The sequence below is a fragment of the Schistocerca nitens genome, chromosome 4, assembly GCF_023898315.1.
Source record: "Schistocerca nitens isolate TAMUIC-IGC-003100 chromosome 4, iqSchNite1.1, whole genome shotgun sequence".
NCBI lineage: Eukaryota > Metazoa > Arthropoda > Insecta > Orthoptera > Acrididae > Schistocerca > Schistocerca nitens.
In genome coordinates this window covers 949772962-949797018 of record NC_064617.1, presented here as the reverse complement: position 1 = coordinate 949797018, position 24057 = coordinate 949772962, and the positions used below count along the sequence as shown (strand labels likewise).

The window sequence follows — 24057 nt, the reverse complement described above, 5'->3', positions numbered from 1 at the left end:
TTTCGTGAGATACTGGGCCCGGTCACTATCAATGGACCACCCTGTATATTGATGTAATGTTGTTAAATAGATCTAGGCAGTCACCAATATAAATATCTGCATTTATACCCGTTATTCCCGGTATTCGAAAGCTTTTCAGTAGCGTCAGTTCCATCGATTGAATCTCTGGGATTATATTCCTCTACTTTCAGATACATATACGGATAACACAGTAAATTCGAACCGACAGAGTACTGTACATTCCGCTTATGAACCACGACGCATTCGCAACTCGTTCGTCCGGTTTGGTGCTCTGCAGTAACACTACAGAGCCAACCGAAATGTTCATATGAAAGTTTCTAGCTTTTTTAACAATAAAGAGCCGCCCAGATCGCAATAAATATTTATTTTCAATTTCAGGGATCGGTCTATACTGTCATCATCGAAACGGTAGGCACCAGATGAAGTGAGGAGCCGGTTCACGGAGCTGCTACACGTCACCTACTGTTGGCTTTCACAGACTCCAGTAGCTTTAATGTGAGAAACATTGTTTACATTCTGTGAAATTGAAGAGTGATCAAATCAGCGAGACTGTTACACTTTGCAGAATCCTTATGCTCATTTCTACATTCAGTAAAGGCAAGAAGGCTAGGAAAATGTTTGAATTTGTATAGGAGGGAATAATGACATTATGGAACATGTTTACGTTACCAGTTTACCTCTAATGCAGGTCTACTTCCCTAAGTAATTATATTGAAAATGTTTTACCACATTTATGAAATTTTTCATCTATTACTTGGCGGTGGAGAGTAACTTCCTTGCTTCTGCAATATTTTTTTTATAGAATATGTAATTCACCACAAACCAAAAGGTTGGTAATTTCTTCGCACACGAGTATGTTTTTAACAACCATTTCCCGGAAACAGGAACTACAAGCAGTACGTATTTACGCGAAGGAAGTTGATGTTTATTGTAGTTATACAGAGTGAGCCAGTTACGTCAGGTCACCCAAAACATCAAGGAGGACATATTCGTATATAATCATGCAATTTTCGCTTAGAATATTGTGATTTACGCAATATTTTGTAACATTTAAAGCTGCCACATTACGTCAGTGAAGTTTTTCAGCCGGCCGCTGTGGCAGAACGGTTCTAGGCGGCCGCTACGGTCACAGGCTCGAATCCTGCCTCGAGCATGGATGTGTGTGATGTCCTTATGTTAGTTAGGTTTAAGTAGTTCTAAGTTCTAGGGGACTGATGACCTCAGCTGTTAAGTCCCATAACGGTCAGAGCTATTTGAACCATTTGAAGTTTTTCAAGGGAAATACGCGGTTTTCCTTTTGGCACTGAGATCAGCTTTTCAAGAAGACTTCGGTGACAGGTCAAGTACGTAACCTGATGAAATAGCAACAAGACAAGACCACCGGAAAACGCTACCCCACACTTAGGAAAAGAACCCTACGAACATCTCTCATCACTGTATCAAATGCAAGAAAACACGTAACTCACGTAGGTTTCGCTTGCTCATTATTATGGCTGTCATAGCAAGTGTTTAAAATATTTACGCTTATCACTGATACACGCTATAAAGCGACACCATACATACATACTGCACGTTGAATGCAAACTGTACCTATCGCTGCACCGGCTCGTTTAATACAGCATTCGATGTATTCGGGGCTATTCGGTGTAAACGTAGACACAATAACGTATCTGAGGTATGTGTTTGCTTACATATCCCGTAGAAATATAAACGTTTCTGGGTTCTCAGCTGACGTCGAGACAGTGCTTTGCGGAGTTACCTTGTTCTCGTCAACTTCCTTCCACGTTATGACGTTAGACTAAGGTGACAAAAGTCATGGGTTACCTCCCAGCATTGTGTCGGGCATCATGCAGCAGCTAGAAGTGGCTTGGACTCAGCAGGTCTTCGGAAGTCACTTTCAGAAATATTCAGCCATTGCTGGATGTATTCCAATCTCTGTCTTCCTCTGAAGTTTTTACTCTCTGAAGCTTCCTCCAGTACCGTGGAAATTATTCCGTCGTGTCTTAAAACTGGTAGATGTCATTCCCTTTTGTCCCTTCTTGTCGTCAGGCTTTTCCGTATTTTCCTTTCCTTGCTGCTCCGGAGAACCTCCGAAACTTTATCAGTCCACCTAATTTTTGAAATTCTTCTGTAGCACCACATCTCAAATGCTTCGATTCTCTTCTGTTCCGGTTTTGCCACAGTTCATGTATCACTACCACACAACGCTGTGCTCAAACCTTACATTCTCAGAAATTTCTTCCTCAAATTAACGCCTATGTTTCATACTAGTAGACTTCTCTTGGCCAAGTGCTAGCCTGCTTTTTAGGTCCTCTTCTATCTGCCCGTCATGGGCTATTTTGCTGCCTAGGTAGTAGAATTCCTTGACTTCATCTACATCGTGATCACCAATCCTGATGTTACGTACCTCGCTGTTCTCATTTCTGCTACTTATTATTAATTTCGTCTTTCTTCAGTCCATATTCTGTGCTCATCTAATGCTCATACCATTCAACACATCCTGTAATTGTTCTTCACTTTCAGTAGGTATAGCAATGGCATCAATGGATCTTATTATCGATATCTCTTCACCGCGAATTTTAATTCCACTTCTGATCCTTCCTTTTATTTCAGTTATTGCTTCTTCAGTGTATAGGTTGAATAGTAGGGGCGAGACACTACGTCTCTGTTTTACATCCTTTCTAATGCGAGCACTTCGTTCTTGGTCATCCACTCTTGTTTTCCCCTCTTCGTTCTTGTATGTACAGGGTGATTCACAAAGAAATACCAATATTTCAATATGTAATTCTACAAGTAAAACTGAAGCAAAATTTTCATATAAACATAGGTCCGCAAATGTTTAGTTACGGAGTTGCGGCTAATAAATGATTTTGCTGGAAATATAGCAACTTCGCTAATACGAAGCCATCGCAAAACTGTACGAGGTTAACGTAAAGCACGATTTCCCTTTATTTAGTTGTTAGTGGTCTTGTGAGTGTAATAAAATATATCCCGGACATGTATCTGTAGTAGTTTTACAAAACATCCAGAGAAGCAAAGATTATTATATAAGCATATTTGTTTACTTTCCATTAAGAATGCAGAAACGTTTATCATTGTTGGCAACCGTTACTGAGTTGTTTCAGTCGTTTCCTAACTTGAAACGAGTTATTTTTCTGTATTGTTCAGTAAAAGAACATAATAACAACAGTGTATTTAAGTGAAACCACATAGTAATTCTTGTAGTCTGTAGATTATTTACGAAATAGGGATGCATTTCAAATTTACGACAGAGGAATACGCCGATATGGTGTTTATTTATGGCAAATGTGATGGTAATGCTTCGGCTGCTGTTAACGAATACCGCGTACGTTATCCAAGTCGGAGGATTCCGAATGCAGGAACCATTAGTCAAGTATTTCAAAGGTTACAGGAGACAGGTTCTCTACCTAGCGTTGATAATCAGTACGAGAGCTCCATACGTGAATACGATGATGACGATATTATGGATCCTGTTTAACGTAGCCCGGGTACTTTACACGACGTGTCTCTCAACAATTATGCATTTCACAATCTAAGATATGGCGTACACTGAAGTACAATAACCTGTATCCTCACCATAAACAAAAAGTGCGTCATTTACATAAATAGTAATCGGCAGTTACACAGTTGTTGATGAGGGACGGTTTACTCGAGATGGTATAAACAGTTTACATATCGAGCACGTGTGGTCTGAAGCAAACCCACTTGCAACAGTGCAACGCAATTTACAGCAGCGATTTAGCACAAATGTGTGGTGTGGTATAATCAACACACACTTTATTGGACCATTCATTTTCCCACGACGTCTAACTGGCGTGACTTAGTTACAATTCCTTCATGAAGAAATGCTCTGCTTGCTCGATAATGTTCCACTTGTTACGCGATTGCAAATCTATTTTCAACATGACGGTGCGCCTACACATTTCATCAGCGCCCTTACTACAGGTTTAAATGAACATTTTCACCAGAAATGGATTGGTCTTGGTGCTATACGTCTGCGGCCATCCAGATCGTCCGATTTGACACCAATGGATTTTTGTGTATGGGGATGGATGAAAGACATAGTTTATGAGGACAAATTCAATACGCGTGAGGCACTACTTGCTCGCATTATGAGTGCAATAGACGAAATGAAGAACAACACTGTGACACTGAAACGAGCAACAAAATCTATTCATGCACTTGCAGCTACAGGGTGTTTCAAAAATGACCGGTATATTTGAAACGGCAATACAAACTAAACGAGCAGCGATAGAAATACACCGTTTGTTGCAATATGCTTGGGACAACAGTACATTTTCAGGCTGACAAACTTTCGAAATTACAGTAGTTACAATTGTCAACAACAGATGGTGCTGCGGTCTGGGAAACTCTATAGTACGATATTTTCCACATATCCACCATGCGTAGCAATAATATGGCGTAGTCTCTGAATGAAATTACCCGAAACCTTTGACAACGTGTCTGGCGGAATGGCTTCACATGCAGATGAGATGTACTGCTTCAGATGTTCAATTGTTTCTGGATTCTGGCGGTACACCTGGTCTTTCAAGTGTCCCCACAGAAGGAAGTCACAGGGGTTCATGTCTGGCGAATAGGGAGGCCAATCCACGCCGCCTCCTGTATGTTTCGGATAGCCCAAAGCATTCACACGATCATCGAAATATTCATTCAGGAAATTAAAGACGTCGGCCGTGCGATGTGGCCGGGCACCATCTTGCATAAACCACGAGGTGTTCGCAGTGTCGTCTAAGGCAGTTTGTACCGCCACAAATTCACGAAGAATGTCCACATAGCGTGATGCAGTAATCGTTTCGGATCTGAAAAATGGGCGGCCCAGACCAGTACTTTTTGAGGATGCAGGGACGATGGGACTGCAACATGGGGCTTTTCGGTTCCCCATATGCGCCAATTCTGTTTATTGACGAAGCCGTCCAGGTAAAAATAAGCTTCGTCAGTAAACCAAATGCTGCCCACATGCATATCGCCGTCATCAATCCTGTGCACTATATCGTTAGCGAATGTCTCTCGTGCAGCAATGGTAGCGGCGCTGAGGGGTTGCCGCGTTTGGATTTTGTATGGATAGAGGTGTAAACTCTGGCGCATGAGACGATACGTGGACGTTGGCGTCATTTGGACCGCAGCTGCAACACGGCGAACGGAAACCCGAGGCCGCTGTTGGATCACCTGCTGCACTAGCTGCGCGTTGCCCTCTGTGGTTGCCGTACGCGGTCGCCCTACCTTTCCAGCACGTTCATCCGTCACGTTCCCGGTCCGTTGAAATTTTGCAAACAGATCCTTTTATTGTATCGCTTTTCGGTCCTTTGGTTACATTAAACCTCCGTTGAAAACTTCGTCTTGTTGCAACAACATTGTGTTCTAGGCGGTGGAATTCCAACACCAGAAAAATCCTCTGTTCTAAGGAATAAACCATGTTGTCCACAGCACACTTGCACGTTGTGAACAGCACACGCTTACAGCAGAAAGACGACGTACAGAATGGCGCACCCACAGACTGCGTTGTCGTCTATATCTTTCACATCACTTGCAGCGCCATCTGTTGTTGAATATTGTAACTACTGTAATTTCGAAAGTTTGTCCGCCTGAAAATGTACTGTTGTCCCAAGCATATTGCAACAAACGGTGTATTTCTATCGCTGCTCGTTTAGTTTTTATTGCCGTTTCAAATATACCGGTCATTTTTGAAACACCCTGTAAATGCATTGTAGTAGGTGGAGACATTTTTGAACATTTATTGTGAATGTATTGTGAAATTGTACGTACACTGTACAACTTCTTTAACACAAAGCTTTATTTTTTCCGGTTTAACGTGAATTCACGTGTGGTATAGCATTAGTAAAAGCAGACTGTCTGACACATTCATACAGTTTCAGTTAAAGTTTTTACAAACATTTTTCCACAATAAATTCTCTACAACCTCTGTTGAAAACTTTGTGCAATTGTCTGCAATTTAAAAAACAAATCACGTCACGTAGTTAATAAATTAATTTTTTTACGAAAATACTTCTTTGCTTCTGTGGATATTCTGGGAAACTACTGCAGATACATGTCTGGGACGTATTTTATTAGATTCACCAGATCAATAACAACAAACCAAATGGAAATCGTGCTTTACTTTAACGTCGTACAGTTTTGCGATGGCTTAATGTTAGCGAAGTTAATTAATTTCGGGCAAACTCTTTTATTAGCCGTAACTCCGTAACTAAACATTTGCGGACCTATAACGACTTTTTTCTTTAGTTTTACTTGTAAAATAACATATCAAAATATTTCCATAACTTGGTGAATCACCCTGTATTGCATACTACCCGCCTTTACCGATAAGGTACCCCTATCCTTTTCAGAGTTTCGAACATCTTGCATCATTTTGCATTGTCCAATGCTTTTTCCAAGTCTACAAATCCTATGAATGTGTTTTGATTTTTCTTTAGTCTTGATCCCACTATCAACCGAAAAGTCAGAAGTGCCCTCTGATGACTTTACCTTTATTACAACCAAACCCATCTCATTTTCAATTTTCTTTTCCTTTCTACTATATTTTAAACATAGCTGCACAACAGCAACGGTTCCACGTATTAAAATTATAAACAGCCGACCAGTTGCAATGGATAAAGAATTCTTTACCAACGTTTCAACAAATTTAAATTTGTCTTCTTCAGAAGGTGGCAATTTTACATTAGAATGGACTGATGTATCATCGCCGTTTTTACAAATGTCGGCATAAATCCATTTGTCAAAATTAAAATATAGCCCTAGAAATAGGGTTTGTCACATAAATATAAAATTAGTACATGGATGTTGCAGAGCTCACAACCTGTTCCTTATCGCAGTGTCTAAAGCCTCCAGTGTCTAGGGCCTCAGAGAACTTCAAGCGTACCTCTTCACGCCTTAGTACCTCCATATCCCACTTCTTTGTGCATTGATTCATCCTGACTATTCTCTTAAACTTCAGCCTACTTTTTCATCACCACTATGTGGTGGCTTAAGTCTATATGTACTCCTGGTTACGTGTTACAATTCCGATATATGATTTCGGAATCTCTGCCTGAGCACAATGTGATCTAACCGAAATATTTCCGCATCTCCGGGTCTTTTTCCACGTATACTTCCTCCTTTTGTGATTTTTGAACAGAGTATCCGTCATTACTACTTAAATTTATAGCAGAACTCAATTAGTGTTACTCTTCTCTAACTTCTAGTAGAAATTCCATAATATCCTGTAACCTTTTCTTCTACTACTTACCCTACAACTGCATTGCTGCCTCCCATGACTATTAGATTTTCGTTTCATTTTTCTTACTGAATTACGTGTTCGATATCTTCATACCGTCTCTGTCTTTTCATCTTCGGCTTGCGATGCCGGCATGAGTACCTCAGATATCCTTGTCGGTGATGGTTTTCTGTCGATTCTGATGGGAACAACCCTATCACTCAACTGTTCACAGTAATTCACTCTCTGCCTTCCAATCCTATTCATAACAACTCTTACTCCCATTATTCCCTTTTCTACCGCTGTTGATATTACTCTTTACTCATGTGACCAGAAATCGTTTTCTTCTTTCCATTTCACTTCATTCATCTTCATTATATCTGGACTGAGCCTCTGCATTTCCCTTTTCAGATTTTCTAGATACCCTACCACGTAGTACGCCTGAGATTCCACGGCCCTACTCGTAAAACATTATCCTTTCGTTTGTTACCCTATATTATTTTCATGGTCGCCTCCGCCTTGGCGGTGCCCTCCTGGATATCCGAATCTGGGAGCAGCCTGGAATCTTTCGCCAATGTAGAGATCGTCATGCCACTTTTTCAAATATTGGTCACATTATGTGTGTTCGATGCAGTGGGTTACATTCGCTTTTGCATCCTCAGCCTTTGGTCATTGCCGATTCTTCCGTCTTTAGTGGCAGTTTCCCCACCCTAAAGGGAATATAGTTTCCTGTAACTCTATCCGTTGTTCCGCCCTGCTTGACAATGCCTTTGTCTGAATGAGGGCTAGTTTGACGCCGAAAGTCTTCGGCTGTAATTACTGATGATTATTGTTCAAATTTTAAGTGGTGGTGAGGTTCAACCCCGGAACCGAATACGTCTTGATTACTAATCAAAGACGCTATCCCTAGACCTCTCTAACCGTCCATAACTGCGAGAGTGCTTATGGGATTTAACTGCTAAGGTCATCAGTCCCTAAGCTTACACACTACTTAACCTGAATTATCCTAAGGACAAACACACACACCCATGCCCGAGGGAGGACTCTAACCTCCGCCGGGACCAGCCGCACAGTCCATGACTGCAGCGCCTTAGACCGCTCGGCTAATCCCGCGCGGCGAGAGTGTTGATGATGGAGGATTTTTGCGCACGACCTGATCTCTCGATTTTGTCCCATATATGCTCGATTTGGTTCATTTCATGGTATCCGGGTGGCCAAATCATACTCTAAAATTGGCGTGAATCTTCTTCAAACCAATCGCGAACAGTCGTGTCATCCATAAATATCCCATCGTTGTTTGGGGATATGATGTCCATGAATCGCTGCAAAGGTCTCCAAGTAGCCGGATCTAATTTCGCCGAATTATGATAACTGAGTTCTGCAGTTATTTCACGCAGAGAGGCTTTTGTGGTAGCACTGACAACTCTATGCAATCGCTGCTGCTCTAGGTCGGTAAGTGAAGGCTGTCAGCCACTGCGTTGTTTATGGGGAGCGGTAATGACCTTAATCTGGTGTCCTCTGCACAAGCTTCACACTTTGGAACTCGTAATATTAAATTCCCTAACGCTTTTCCGAAATGGAATGACGCTTGCGTTTAGTTCCAACTGTCACTCTGCGTTCCGTTCAAAGTCTGTTAATTCCCGGATTGCGGCAGTAATCACGTCGGAACCTTTTGACATAAATCAACTGCTTACAAGTGACATCTCCTGCACAGCACTGCCCTTTTACACCTTGTATACTCGATACTACCGCCATGTGTGTATGTGCATATCACTATCACATACCTTTTGTTACCTCCGGGTATAAACCTCTTTGGAGATTCCTAACAATGCTACAAAGAAAATACACAGTTCCGCTTAAAAACTCAAGTTCGTTTTCGTAATTCAATGATTGTAAAAGTTATTTTACTAGCCCACGCCAGTAAATTGGGGACATTTTCCGCTACAATTCTGAATAAAACGTAGATCGATGTATTTGTTCTTTCTGGATATATGTGGGGTGACCTGTGTTAGTTTCCTGCCCCAGCGTGGGGTCGGAACTGCTGTTATTGTCAGCTACCGTACTTCTGTGTGTTTCATGTTTCATATTATTCGGCTTCACAATAATACCTTTTCTGCTCAAAGGAGTGGAAGATAAGATTTTTATTTTTAATTTTTCATATCCTACTGCCACGGGCTCTTCGAAATCCGATCTTAGAGCTCTTTGCTCTCACGTAGCCAGCTAGTTGAAGTTGGGGAGAAGAACGTTCAACTCGAAATACGCTCTAAGATAAAAATAAATAAATGAAACAATTAAAAAATGACACACCACGAAGGAATTATCCGAATGGAACGCCACTCGGTAAACGTCATGTACATGTACAGACAAACAGCTGATAACAATTTCAGAAAAAATAGATGAGATATTCAAGAGAAAATGCTTCACAAATTGAGCAGGTAAGTCATGCGTTGGTATACCTCCGCACCTAATGCAAGTAATTATGCGGACTGGTACTGATTAATTGTGGAAATTATGTCTAGTTGACGTGTTAGATGGTTGGAGGGCATCCCATCCCATAATGCTACAAACGCTCCTAATTGGGAGGAGATCTGATGATCTTACTAACCGAGGTAGGATTTGGCAATCAGAAATACAAACATGGATGACAACAAAAGTTTCCCTGCTATTGAAAGAAATGGCACATAAGATGACTTCTGGTTGTCAGGCTGTATGGAGGGCGACAGTCATGTTGATATCCTACCACTGTCTCGGGCGTCTCCAGAGACGGCCTGGAATCTCATGGACCGGAAAGGAATATTTTTCCGTGATGCGTCCCGCTTCAAACTGAGTCCCCATGACCAGCGCAAATTTCTCTGGAGACGCTCCAGACAGCAGTGGGATACCAACTTAATTGTCGCCCACCATATGACGTGCAAACCAAGAGTGATGGACAGGGATGCCATTTCTTTTCAGGGCAGGACCCCTTTGGTTCTCGTCTACGGTAACCTTAAAGTACAACGGTACGTCGACGATATTCTATGCCCCAGTTTGCTACCCTAGGAAAGCCATCCTGGGCCCACGCCAACACTTGTCTCAGTGCTTCGCAAATCTTACCTTTGCCAGCAAGGTCGTAGAATCTCTTCCCAATTTAGAAGTTTTGGAACATTCTGGACAGAGCCCACCTACGAGCTCGGGATTTTGACGATCTAACGTTCCAACTGGACAGTATTTCTCACGATATCCCTCCAGAGGAACTTAATGCAAGGCCGAATAATTGCTAGCATAAGGATCAGAGGTGGACCAACGCCTTACTGACTTTCTCAGTTTGTGAAGCTCTTTCTCTTGGATAAATCATCCAATTGTTGTGAAATTGTAATCGTTTTTTGTCAGTACATGTACATCACATCCTCCGAGTTACATCCCAATCGGATAGTTCCTTAGTAGTGTGACTTTTTTTTCTTTTTTAAAAAAATTATTAAGTGTATGTAAACAGAATAAAGTCATACATTGTCGACAGTCAGTCAGATAGTCAATTTGCTATGTGTTGACACATCATTTGAATTTTATTATTATTTAAATGATGTAGAACGATACAATTCACAGAATCTGTATAATTGATTAGTTTTCATATTAATTAATATAATATTTTTCATTCCTACTCACAGTATGTATCTGTGCTTAAAACTAGGTTTTTTGGGCTACGAGTTTTTAAATAAAAATACTTCTATGGAATATGAGACATCCAGTAGATACGTTTTTAGGTTATATTTTGTATTTCTTTGCTACTTGTTAGATCTTTTATGTTATCGGGCAAATCACCAAAATTTTTGTTGAATCATATTCAGCTCATTTATGAGCTACGGACAGCTTTATATTGGATAATAAAGGTCATGTCTTTCTTCTAGCGTACTGGTTATCAACACTACTATGGGTGAAGACCATAAATCATTCTTGGTGCTCGCTTTTGTGCAAATCAGTATCCTTTGTCTAATTGATGAATTATCCTAGGAAATTATTCCGTAATAGGTTTTTGAGTAGAAATGTTCAAAATATGTAAGGAAACTGATTCTTTTGTTTGCAGAACTAACAATTTTATTAAGGCTAAAATTAGTTGACTATAACTGTTTGAGATGGTCGGTAATATGTTCCTTACGTTTTCAGGTTTTCATCAACATATGCGTCCCAAAATTTTCATTGTGTCCTTTTCATGTGGTACATCAGTTACTGGTATGACTTTATTTGTTGTACAGAACTGAATGAAGTGTGTTTCCTCAAACGAAATGGGAAGTCTATTTTTAGAACATGCTCTAATAAATGTTTGAAAATTATAGTTAACATTTTATTTTGTTACATTCACTCTAATGGGATTTATTATAACACTAGTGTCGACTGCAAAAAGTACCAAATCTTTTTTGTTGAGAGGTAAGCCGCAGCTCATTCACATATACAGACTGTTTCTGAACTCGTCAGCAAAACTTCAGGAATGAATTTCTCATATAACAAAAAGAAAAAAAAAGACTACGTCAACATCGGTCCCGAATTGTATCATTATAGTGTTATTCGACCTTTAGTTCCTACAAACTGCACTGTACGTCTGTAGCGCCAGCTGTTATGACCTACTTACCGGTACGTGCCAGTGAAATGTTCCAAGTGACCTACTCCTGCCTGAATAGAGGCCTCCATCCATCCAATCACTGAATTTCGCACACGATCCGAACGCCTGGTGCAGTGGTACTGCCTGAAAGGTTGTCACAACGCCTACGTGGAGAGTAGATCCATCCACAACAGCAATCGAATACACGAGACACTCTACGTGTCCCAACAAGTGAGAGTCCTGTAGATTTAAGAAAGGCGAACGGGGTGGCCAAGTAATCAGTCCACCACAGCCATGTCACCACTACGAAAAATGTGCGTTGGTGTGCCACTGGTCAGACAGACTGAAATGTGCCGGAGCTTCATTGTGCTTGATTTACAGCTATCCACGGGATGCAAATAACATGTCTTCTAAGTACTCAGGCAATGCAGTAAGCAAGAAGTCTATCTAGTTCTGCCCAGTACGTCTCCCTGGAAGGACGTAGAGTTACAATGAAGAATTGCCAACAACAGCTGCACAATTGTCAGTGGAGAATCTCTATTGGTGAGACGATTGGACGATTGAATGGCGCATCGTGTCCGCTCACAAGTGCTGCTTATGTAAGTTCTGCATTCCGTCTCTCATGACTGTCATTTCTTCTGTGAATAAAACAACAGCTGCCAAGTTGGGCATCGTAACACATTGCTGCAGGAACCACTAGCAGGGCGTTACTCGTGGAGAAAATCCGCAGGACACAAGACCTCCAGCGGATGGTATGGATGCAGCATGTTTTCACGAAAACATCTCCAGATCGTCATGAGCGCCAAATTTCTTTGCAAGTGTAACCACCTTGTACTGATTTCAGGACTTCCGTCTACAGCTTTGAGTAGACGTTTCTCATTCTCTGGTATTGTGCGTTTTGGCCGACCACCACTACCTGATGGACGTGTGAAGCTAGTGTATTCACAGAAAAACTCCTACGAATGTCTTTTAGTCTGGTAATCTGCGGAATTGGTAGCGTTCCTGGTACAAGTAACGTACTTCTAATGCATTGCCATCCACCATGCCGTACTTAAAAAATACGTTAACGAGCTTTTGGTTGGTGTATATTTCTAGTCTGAAAACCAAGGGCACTGGCAATAACAAATCACTCTGTACACACCTTTGCTAATGACTACGGTACATTTAACGTTTCCAGTACTTACATGTGACTTTAGAGCAGACTGCAGACTACAATCACTAACCACAGATACACCGACATCTGCGTATTGAACTGGCGATCACCGTACTTCATCTGCGCGTGCTGAAGGATATTCAGCGCCATATCACATTGGTTCCCAATTTGTTTACTTCAACAACGCTGTAGCTTGTGTTGTACACATATCTCTGGCAAACAGTAGTTGTCAGTGTGGGCTGTGTGACAGTGACACATCCGTAAAGCTCGGTAGTTAGCATTCCCAGACCCATGCTGACACAGCACTTTTTTTCTTCTCATTATATGCGGAATCCATTCCTTGCCATTGAGTTTTGAAACACCCTATATAAGGAACAGGAGTGGACCCAAAATTCAACCTTGAGGAACTCACTTTGTGATTTTTCTTTTTTCCCCCTCACTCACTAAGATTTCCTCTCCTGCTAAAATTTTTTTAATTATTCAGGACAACTTTTTGCATTCGACATGGTTTTGCGCCTATTCAAGAGAGAGAGTGGGGGTGTGGGAGCCCAGTTGGCAAGTGAGGAAGAGTGGCCACCAGTGAACAGAAGGAGCGTGCTGTGAGGCGTTGCCCACACTGTGCTGTTCTAAAGCGATCTCGTTGTTCCTCAGGCTACCTGCTGTCCTGCCTGAGCCCCAGCACTGCAGTCGCGATGTCCATGGGCGCGCCGGCCATCTTTCCGTTCCTGCTGTACGGCGGCTTCTTCATAAACGTCGGGTAAGTTGTCGCATTCCCACAGGCTGCCCATAACAATCTCCGCCAGCCGCGTCCGGCCGTTGCTGCTGCTGGATTCACGCCAAATGGCGAAGTACAGCGGCTGCGAGACAGTGTTTACGATCGAGACGTCTGCGAGTGGTTTCCGGCGGTGTCCGTTTTTCGTTGAACTTCTCTTGTCTACCCCTGATAATTAGTTTGTATGAATGGTTTCACAGAAATACTGCGACAATTTGCGAAGTTTCTTGCATGTCATGTTCTGGCGAAGCGGAAGATAACGGTTACGATCGTTAAGCAAACGTCGAATTAGCATCAAACTAGGAAATATTTTCTTAAATTGCTGAGTAAAAACGAAATTCAGTTGCCCGTCTGTTATTTGAAGAAGCTTTAGACAACTAACAGTAGGGAAGTTCACAGCAAACTACAACCTGGACCATATACATTATGGTCTCTAACAAATACTGCACCTCTATAAAATTACAAGTTCTCCAAGACCGACGCTGGAAGGAAATATATTCAGTATTACAAAGAAATAAACTAGTGACACAGTCGGTCAGTAGCTTACATTGTGAGAATTTATTAAACTAGGTATAAAATAAGTAACAGGTTCAACATCTAACAAAATGAAGATTATACACACACGCACAAAAGTGGCAATTGTTTATGAAAGATAATTAAATAAAATATTATTGAGGACTGTAGAGAAAAAAGATATGATCTAACAAAAAAAACTTAATGTAGGGTAATGAAATTTCGGTGATCTGTTTGTCTAGGTAACACATTTAAGTGATTTACGTTGCAAGTTCACATTTTAATGTAAGCGCGAGATAGGCCTTTGAAAATGTAAAATGATGGTACATTAATAACCGGTGTAACTGCCAGAGTGTTGAATGCAACAATGCAAACATGCATGCATTGTGTTGTACAGGTACCGGATGTTACTATGTGGAATGGAGTTCCGTGACTGTTGCAATTGGTCAGTCAATACAAGGACGGTTTATCTGGTGATCGAGCCGGCCAGGACGGAATCTTGAACCTCTGTAAGAGCATGTCGGGATACAACAGCGGTATATGGGCAAGCGTTACGCTGTTCGAGAAAGCCCCCTGTAAAGCTACTCAAGAATGGCAGCACAACAGGACGAATCACCAGACTGATGTCCAAATTTGCAGTCAGGGTCCGTGGAGTAAATATGATACTGAAGCTGCCGTCATGTGATATAGCACCCTAGGCGATAGCTCCAGTGTAGATCCAGTGTGTCTAGCAGGCAGACAGGTTGGTTGCAGGCGTTCACCTGGCCCCCTCCTAGCCAACACAAGTCCATCTCCTGCACCGAGGTTGGGCCAACTCATCACAACACAACAGGCCTCTACCCTGCCCTCCAATGAGCTCTCGCTTGATACCGCTGGCGTCTGAAATGGTGGTGGTTTGGGGCCAGTGGAATGCAGGCTACACGGCCTCTGGCTCAGAGCTGTGATTGAAGTAATCGACTTTTATCCATTAGATCTGTGACGGTGGTGCCAACTGCTGCTGAAACAGCTGCTGCAGATGCCGTGGTGCGAAACACATCCGTACACTGAACACGGTAGTGCCACGTAGCCGTCGGGAGGTCGGTCTTCTTGGGACTGTACATTCTCGGGACCACCACTGTCAGCAATCATGCTGCTAAGTCTTTCAAAATGGCTCTGAGCACTATGGGACTCAACTGCTGAGGTCATTAGTCCCCTAGAACTGAGAACTAGTTAAATCTAACTAACCTAAGGACATCACAAACATCCATGCCCGAGGCAGGATTCGAACCTGCGACCGTAGCGGTCTTGCGGTTTCAGACTGCAGCGCCTTTAACCGCACGGCCACTTCGGCCGGCTGCTAAGTCTTTCTGCACTATCTTAGAAGGAACATCAATCTTCCTGTAGCCCTGTTAAAGGACCACGTTCAAACACAGTGAGGAGTCGATAATGACATCTTTGTCACTTTAAAGGCATTCCTGACTTCCATCAACTCATCACGTCTAACCTCAAAGGTAGCTAATACTCACGACTGTGACAGCATGTATTTGAACCAAACCTTATTTACATCCTCATAATGGTGCTACTGGTGCCACTTTTATGCGAATACCTCGAAATCTGATTAAACGTCATCTTTCAGATGTAGAAAGACGCCTGCCAGTTTCCTCTCATTTCGCACAACTCTTTCGTGGTGTTTGACTTTTATCCGTCGGTGTAGATTCAGTATTACAAGGGAATGAACTAGTGATGTAGCAGGGCAGTATTTTATTGTGAGAATTTGTCGAACTAGCAATCAGTACAAAAATAAAATAAGTAGCAAGCCTATCGTCTTACAAAATGAGAGATATACACACTTGCACGAAACCGGCAGTCAAAGCTTTTACTTATATAAATTATTATTTAGGGTATAGAGAAAAGTATGAAGGAAGTTATATAACGCACTGAGAAACAATTAAAATGGGGGCGATGTTTTCCTTCTCTAAATAACTGTAGGTGATCATTTTGATGATGCCTTTGAAATCGACACAGTCGAATTTCCTCACCAACCTTCCCAAATCCGAGCTTCTCCTCACACTAAAAACCTTTTCATCGGCAGGACGTTAAGATTAGATTAGATTACATGTACTTCACGTTCCAGTAGATCCATAGTGAGAAGATCCTGCAGTATGTAGAACATGTCAGGAAAACAAGAATGCACACTTAATTATTACAAAAAAAAACGTGCTAATGTATCTTCCATATTTCACAAGTAAATTGTGCCTCGTGGATGTGGAATATGTCAACAAATCTTACAAAAATTCTCACTTTAAAAGTGATGAAGTAACTTGTCACAAGACATGTTTATGTCCAATACACTGAGGAGCATATGATAATTTTTAGGCTATTGCAACATCAAACAGAAAAAATAATTGTACAACACTTGTTTACAATGATCGCATTGCTGTACTACATTTGTACAGAAGTCAGGTTGTGCTACTGCTTTTGTTATTTGATGCTATTAATAACGTATGGAAATCAGATGGTTGTATTAAGAAATTCAGCAATGGAGTAGAAGGGGCTAAACCCTAAATTTGGTTTCTTGGGGCGATCGTTTCAAGCAAATGATGGCAGAACGACGATTGGATATTCGGCGTTACACAAAATTATTCGGATGAATTTTTGGCAGACTAGGATCTAAAGTAGTGAAAATACAGTTTTAGTGTGGAGAAACCAAAACTAAACTCCCGATGAATTGATATCATATCTGATCTGTTATGGCAGCACATGACACAGTGGCTAAAAAATGGTTCAAATGGCTCTGAGCACTATGGAACTCAACTGCTGTGGTCATTAGTCCCCTAGAACTTAGAACTACTTAAACCTAACTAACCTAAAGACATCACAAGCATCCATGCCCGAGGCAGGATTCGAACCTGCGACCGTAGCAGTCGCACGGTTCCGGACTGCGCGCCTAGAACCGCGAGACCACCGCGGCCGTCACACAGTGGCTAACAAAAGAGTGAATGCTATGAGCATTAGAAGATTCCTGTAAATGTGTGAGAAGTTTACGAAATCAATCAGAAACTGGCAGTAATGAAAGCAAATGAAGTTATGCGAGATGATTGTGCAGTTGAGGAAGGACTTTCAGAAGATTTTTGAGTTTAGTTTCATCTAAATTTGTACCTAACAACCGCTGAGAAAGAAGGCATTGATTCAGTCTGTATGATTATTCTAAAATCACAGGCTGCAATGGATTTCATTAGGAAACTAGAAAATTTACAGTTTGAAACGTAAGAATATTCTGTATTACTAAGCGCAGAGGAAAGGTGAAGATTCCTAAACTTTGAACTAGACTCCCTTAGGCATTACTGGAACGCATCTGAACTTCCTTCGCTTCAAGACTGACGTAGAGTTCTGTTCCTTTAGTCCACATGAATTTCAACACCTATTGAAAGAAAGTATTAGATCAAATTCTAAAGTAAGTTCAAAAATCTATCACTACAAGCTTATAATAGTACATAAAGGACATACAGAAAAATGAGGTACTCAGAACAGTAAACCCAATCGACTGGGTACAGACTAGCAGTATAAAAATGGCATAGTGCTAGTAGTAAATAAATTTGAGTTTTCAGAAAGAATTTCCTAATGGAATCACTGTGTATTATCGGTCTTAACATCTAGCAATGGGACAGTCAATGCGAACATCAATTAAAAAAGTGTATATCCTCCTTGATTTGGAGATATTCATTTTGGGGAATCTGCGATCTGTAAGTCAAACGGATATGAGTGGGACGAGGGTGTAAACGTGATACGAGGCAAATTGGTGGTAGATGCACCAAGGAATTTCTTTCTTGGTTTCCTAGAGTAAAAAAGATCGAGACTAAAATCTGGGTAAATGATCTAAATGCAGTGTTATTTATCTAATTATGGCCATAGATGAACGTGAAGTAGCTACTGGCGCAAATTCTTGGAGCAACCACCGATGGACTTTCTATCCTCTAGTTTTGTACTATTAAACTTTTCAGCACAGCCGCCAGCTCATAGGCCTTTGTATTTGTTTCAAGCATAAGACGAAAAGTTATTGTTTTGCGTTTTCGTTTGCTATGGGCTTATTTATCGATTGTCGTTTTTTATTTGTTGGTCATTGTTGCTATTTGAGTTTATCTATTTTCATTCGGAGATAGAGAGTGCAGCTGCGGACGGGACAGAACAAGACAAGAAAATAGTTTTCTCTTTTCAAGGAGGATAGTTTTGTCGTTAGTTGATGGAGGTCTTTTAAAAGCATTAATATAATATGACCCACATCAGTGTATCCGAGAACTAGCAAATATGATATGTGACCATTCGATCATGGGATGACACTTGATTGTAATGGGGAAGGTTCAAAATTTGGGTGTATGGATACCACAAGCTCTAGACAAAATTACAAACATCAGCCGGTGGCCACATGTGCATATCTGCTTGTTCATCATCAATTGGCTCGTAAACAATACCGAACATTCTTATCCTGTATCATTTCTGGGGGCGAGCAATGGTATCTTTGTGCTCACACAAGGAAAAGAAAGGAGCGCTTGAGTCCAATCAAAGATGCAAATCCCCGTACAAAGACGTGTGACCATCCATAAAATATAGTGTTATGCATCTGGTGGAACAGCGACGGTATTGTGTTCTACGAATTGTTTCTCCCGGTGTCAACATTGATGCTGACATTTAGTATCAGCAACTACGTCTTTAAGACACAGTCCAAAAACAACGACAAGGAAGACTGCGTGAAGTGATGCTGCTCCACGATCACTCTCGTCAGCATTGTGCTAGACTGAAAAAAAAAACTATAGAGAATTTTAATATTAAATTAAAAGCACCTTCAGCCTATATTTCCAGTTTTATTTTATTTTGATACTTGTTTCTGCGTTACACCACGTCATCTTCAGGCCCCTTGATCGACGTGCAGGAAAAATTCCACTTCTTGTACAACAGAAATAGGGGCAGTATACAGTCGCTGGTGTCATCAGTAGGCTGCAAGTGACGATCGAAATGATCGAGTTATTAGAAAGAAGTTTACGCATACCAGTGAATGTATGCTGGTCTATGCTGATCACTATTTCGATTGTAGAAGAGGAGGGATTAGTTATACACGTAAGTCAGGTGGCCTGAAGATGATAACGCCTAAACTGGTAAAAAAATAAAATAAAACTGGAAATGTAGATGACTGAAGTTGTTTTGATCCTGACGTATTATATTCAACAGCCGAGGACCCGCAACCATTCTGTATGAAATTAACAGATACCGGTGTTGAGTTGGGAAGTCATTCCGCACCCAATTCATTCACCTGATCTTGCGCCTTCATAATTTCACCTCTTCCGCTCTCTATCGGAAAATCTTCAAGGAACTTCCTTTCCGGATGAAAATGCGCTCCGAGCAAGGCTAAACGAGTTCTTAGTATCAAAGCCGCTTGATTTCTATAGCCGCTGATTCAAAACCTTACCGGAGCATTGACGGAACTTTACAAATAGTGAAGGAGAATATGTTATTGATGACTAAAATCTCTGTCATGTGTATCTCTTTATTAAACTGATGGAAAAAACGGTATGAACTTATGCACCAAGCTAATAATTTACAGCTAGTTATGCTATCAACAAAACTTTTATATAGGAGATTGGGACTCCCCTAATTGAAGTTACAGTCCACGATGAAGTCTTAATAACTTAAATGGTCTGTCATCTACAGCAACATGACACTTCACAAGCCTCATCTAACTGGTGGGTGGAAAATACTTCTCATACCTCTAACTGATCCCTCCTTCCCCGTTCTACTAGTGGACTGCTCGTAGGACGAAACATCGTTCAAAAATGGTTCAGAAGGCTCCGGACACTACGGGACTTTACTGCCGTGGTCATCAGTCCCCTAGAATTTAGAACTACTTAAACCTAACTGACCTAAGGACATCATTCACATCCATGCCCGAGGCAGGATTCGAACCTGCGACCGTAGCGGTCGCGCGGTCCAGACTGTAGGAAGTAATGTGTTTTCCTGGCTCTTCCCGGAAAATATTCACTCTAAATTTCAGTAACAAACCTCTTCGTGAAGCACAACGACTCCCTTGTAATGTCTACTATTGGACTTTGTTAAGCATCTTTGTAGCGCTCTCGTGCCGCCTAAACGAACCCGCCACGAAATGCGCCGCTCCTCGTTGGACCTCCATCCCCCACCCCCACCCCCCTCCATCTCTCCCTTTCTCTCTCTCTCTCTCTCTCACTCACTCTCTCTCTCTCTCTCTCTCTTCTATCAGTCATTCTTGGTAAGGACCCGATACTGATGAACGAAACTCAAGAATCGATCGAACAAGCGACTTGTAAGCCAATTCCTTTGTGGATGAGTTACATTTCCTTAAGATTCTTCCTGGGAATCTCAGTCTGGAAGTTGTTTTTCTTAGTATTTGGTTTATGAGATCATTCTGCCTAAGGTTTTTCTGGACAATTACTTCTAGATTACTTGTAAGCCAATTCTTTCGTGGATGAGTTACATTTCTTTAAGATTCTTCCTGGGAATCTCAGTCTGGAAGTTGTTTTTCTTAGTATTTGTTTTATTAGATCATTCTGCCTAAGGTTGTTCTGGACAATTACTTCTAGATATTTAATGTAGATTGTCATCACTAGTGTAGTTGTACAGTAGTGGATTTATTTCTCTATGGGTGCACAACATGTTACTTTTTTATATTCAGGAACAACTGCCAAAGCTCGCATCATTCATTAATCCACTACAGGTCACTCTGCAAATCTTTCCACTTTCTTGAAGACAAACGCATCATCTGAGAATAGTCTCAGAGACCTTCCGAAGCATTATACTACAGCATTTACATACACTGAAACAGTAACCTTCACATTCGTCATTAAGAGCGACGTGTTGAGTTCTATTGGCAGGGAAGTCTTGTGTCCAGTCTCAAAACTCGTCCGATTCTCAGTAAGGTCTTTTTTTTTTCATTGAACTGCAGTGCGGGATTGTGTCAAATGCCTTCCTAAAGTCAAGGAACAGGGCATCAACTTGAGTGCTGTTGTCCAGGACGCTATAGATTTCACGGTGGATCAGAGCGAGCTGAGTTTCGCAAGACTTCTGTTTGCGGGACCTCCCAAAAGCTTCACAGTTCTCTAGCATAAAATATGTTCCGTCATTTTACAACAGATTGGCGTCAACGTCATAGGCCTATAATTATGTGTATTTGTCCTACGATCAAAACGTCCCATTTCTCGTGTTCGAAGCCAGCCACCGTTTAAACTTCGAAAAAAAAATCATTAGCAATGGTGGTCGAAGACTTCCGGCATAAGAAGGCACCCTCAGCCTTGTGAAAGAGGGCGGAGGAGCGGCCAGGGGTTCAGGGTCAGTCTTGTCCTTGGGCGCCACTAAAGGCGGATCAGTTAGCAATGATCGACGGCGTGGGATTCAGAAGGCAACTGGAACAACGGCGTTAATCCAAAGGACATGTGGCCTGTAAATGAAGAAGTCTCATGGTCACCTCTCCATTGGCCAAAGATTCCAGATCTAATCGAAAAAGCAATAACGCAAACAAAAGAAAGTTTCAAGAGCGGAATTACAATTGAAGATGAAAGAATATAAATGATAAGATTCGCTGATGACATTGCTATCGTCAGTGAATGTAAGATACATTACAGGAGTTGCTGAATGGAAAACACAGTCTAATGAGTACAGAATATGGATTGAGAGTAAATCGAAGGAAATCGCTAGTAATGATAAGTAGCAGGAATGAGAAGAGCGAGAAATGTAACGTCAGGATTGGTGATCACGGAGTAGTGAAGTTAAGGTATCCTGCTTCATAGCCAGCAAAATAATCCAGGACGGACGGAGCAAGGAGGACACAAAAAACAGATTGGCACTGACAAAAAGGGAATTTTTGTCCTACTAGTATCAAACATAGGCATCAATTCGAGAAAGAAATTTCTTAGAATGTAATTTGGAGCATAGCGTTGTATGGTAGTGAAACATGGATTGTGGGAAAGCCGGAGAAAAAGAGAATCGAAGAGCTTGAGTTGTGGTGCTACAAGATAATTTTGAATGTTAGGTTTACTAATAAAGTAACGACTGACGTGGCTCTCCAGAGAATCGGCAAGGAGAGGAATATATTGAAAACAGCGACAAGAAGAAGGGACGGGATGATAGGACATCTGTTAAGATGTATTACAGGGAGTTAGAGAGGGTAAAAACTGTAGAGGAAGACAGAGATCAGAATACATCCAGCAAATAACTGAGTACGTAGGTTGCAAGTGCTACTCTGAGATGAAGAGGTTGGCACAGGAGAGGAATTCGTGGCGGGTCGCATCAAACCAGTCAGAAGACAGATGACTAAAAAGAGACTAAGAGATAAAACTATCTACGGGTACAATTAGAGTTGAGACTGTTGTGGACTGGCAAGACAGCCAATCCACAATGGACGGGAGACCGAAAGGCACGCGTTTAAGCTCACGCAGACGCAGGCTGGCGTGAGGTCTGGAACAGGTCAAGTAATAGAGACTATCAAATAAAGTACGTAGCTTCTGGAATACGTAACTTTAATCCATAATTGGTGAACATCGGTCTGACGGTACATGCATCACAAGATAAATAGCAATTGATAATGGCGCCTTGCTAGGTCGTAGCAAATGACGTAGCTGAAGGCTATGCTATCTATCGTCTCGGCTAATGAGAACGTAATTTGTCAGTGAACCATCGCTAGCAAAGTCGGCCGTACAACTGGGGTGAGTGCTAGGAAAACTCTCTAGACCTGCCGTGTGGCGGCGCTCGGTCTGCAATCACTGACAGTGGCGACACGCGGGTCCGACGTATACTAACGGACCGCGGCCGATTTAAAGGCTACCACCTAGCAAGTGTGGTGTCTGGCGGTGACACCACAGAGACAACTGCTAATTTCTTGACCTTCTACCCCAAACCATTTTTAAAATGGTTCAAATGGCTCTAAGCAGTATGGGACTTAACATCTGAGGTCATGAGTCCCCTAGACATAGAACTACTTAAACCTAACTAACGTAAGGACATCATACACATCCGTGCCCGAGGCACGATTCGAACCTGCGCCCGTAGCAGCACCACGGTTCCCCAGTGCCTAGAACCGCTCGGCCATAGCGGCTGGCAAAAACCATTTCTCAAATAAAAAGAAACCGAGAATCTGTTCAGATTTAGTAGAAATGGAATAACAGCTTCAGCAAGTGAGGAAAGACTTGGAGACGAGAACGGGATACATGCAGTTCCCCATCGTAAGTTTAATCTGAAACTGGTTGAGGTGGGCCTCCATTCACGGATGGTAACTAATTCTGTCGGGTTGAGACTTATTGTCTTCTCATTGACAAGACGTGCCACAAGTCTCCTTTTCCTGTCGGTTAGTAACTTTTTAGGACCGATGATATTATGCCTCTTAACACGGCCGCTAGTGGACACAATTCCCTGTAGATCAGGGTAGCTCCAGAAAATAGTCGGTAGTTGCCAACCGCAAGGTGGAACGAATATAATATCATTGAGTAGGAGGTTCTTTGATGGTTAAGAGAGCTGGGCACGCGCAGCAAAAAACCGAGGGATCGCAGGTAGGTGCCCAGAGGAAGCACACGTGTGCAGACAGCTTTAAGGCTGGAGTCGCCGCTAGGTGCCCGGAGGAAGCAGACGTGTGGTGACAGCTTTAAGGTAGGTCGCGCTCGCTGCCCCAGACCAAACCTCAGCACGTAAATGAGAGAAGATATATAATGATTTCAAATTGGTTTTGTTAGATAATATTCAGAGTTAGGATTTGTATGCCCAAGGTGTGACACAGTAAGCGT

General features: G+C 41.9%; 1 protein-coding gene across 1 annotated transcript in view; it reads left to right on the top strand.

Annotated features, from left to right (window-relative positions):
- Positions 1-24057, top strand: part of LOC126252712 (protein white-like) — a 258277-nt gene that overhangs the window by 206992 nt on the left and 27228 nt on the right. The window contains exon 10 of the mRNA XM_049953614.1: positions 13651-13756. Within this exon, the coding sequence (XP_049809571.1) occupies positions 13651-13756 (106 nt within the window). The remainder of the gene's footprint in view (positions 1-13650; positions 13757-24057) is intronic.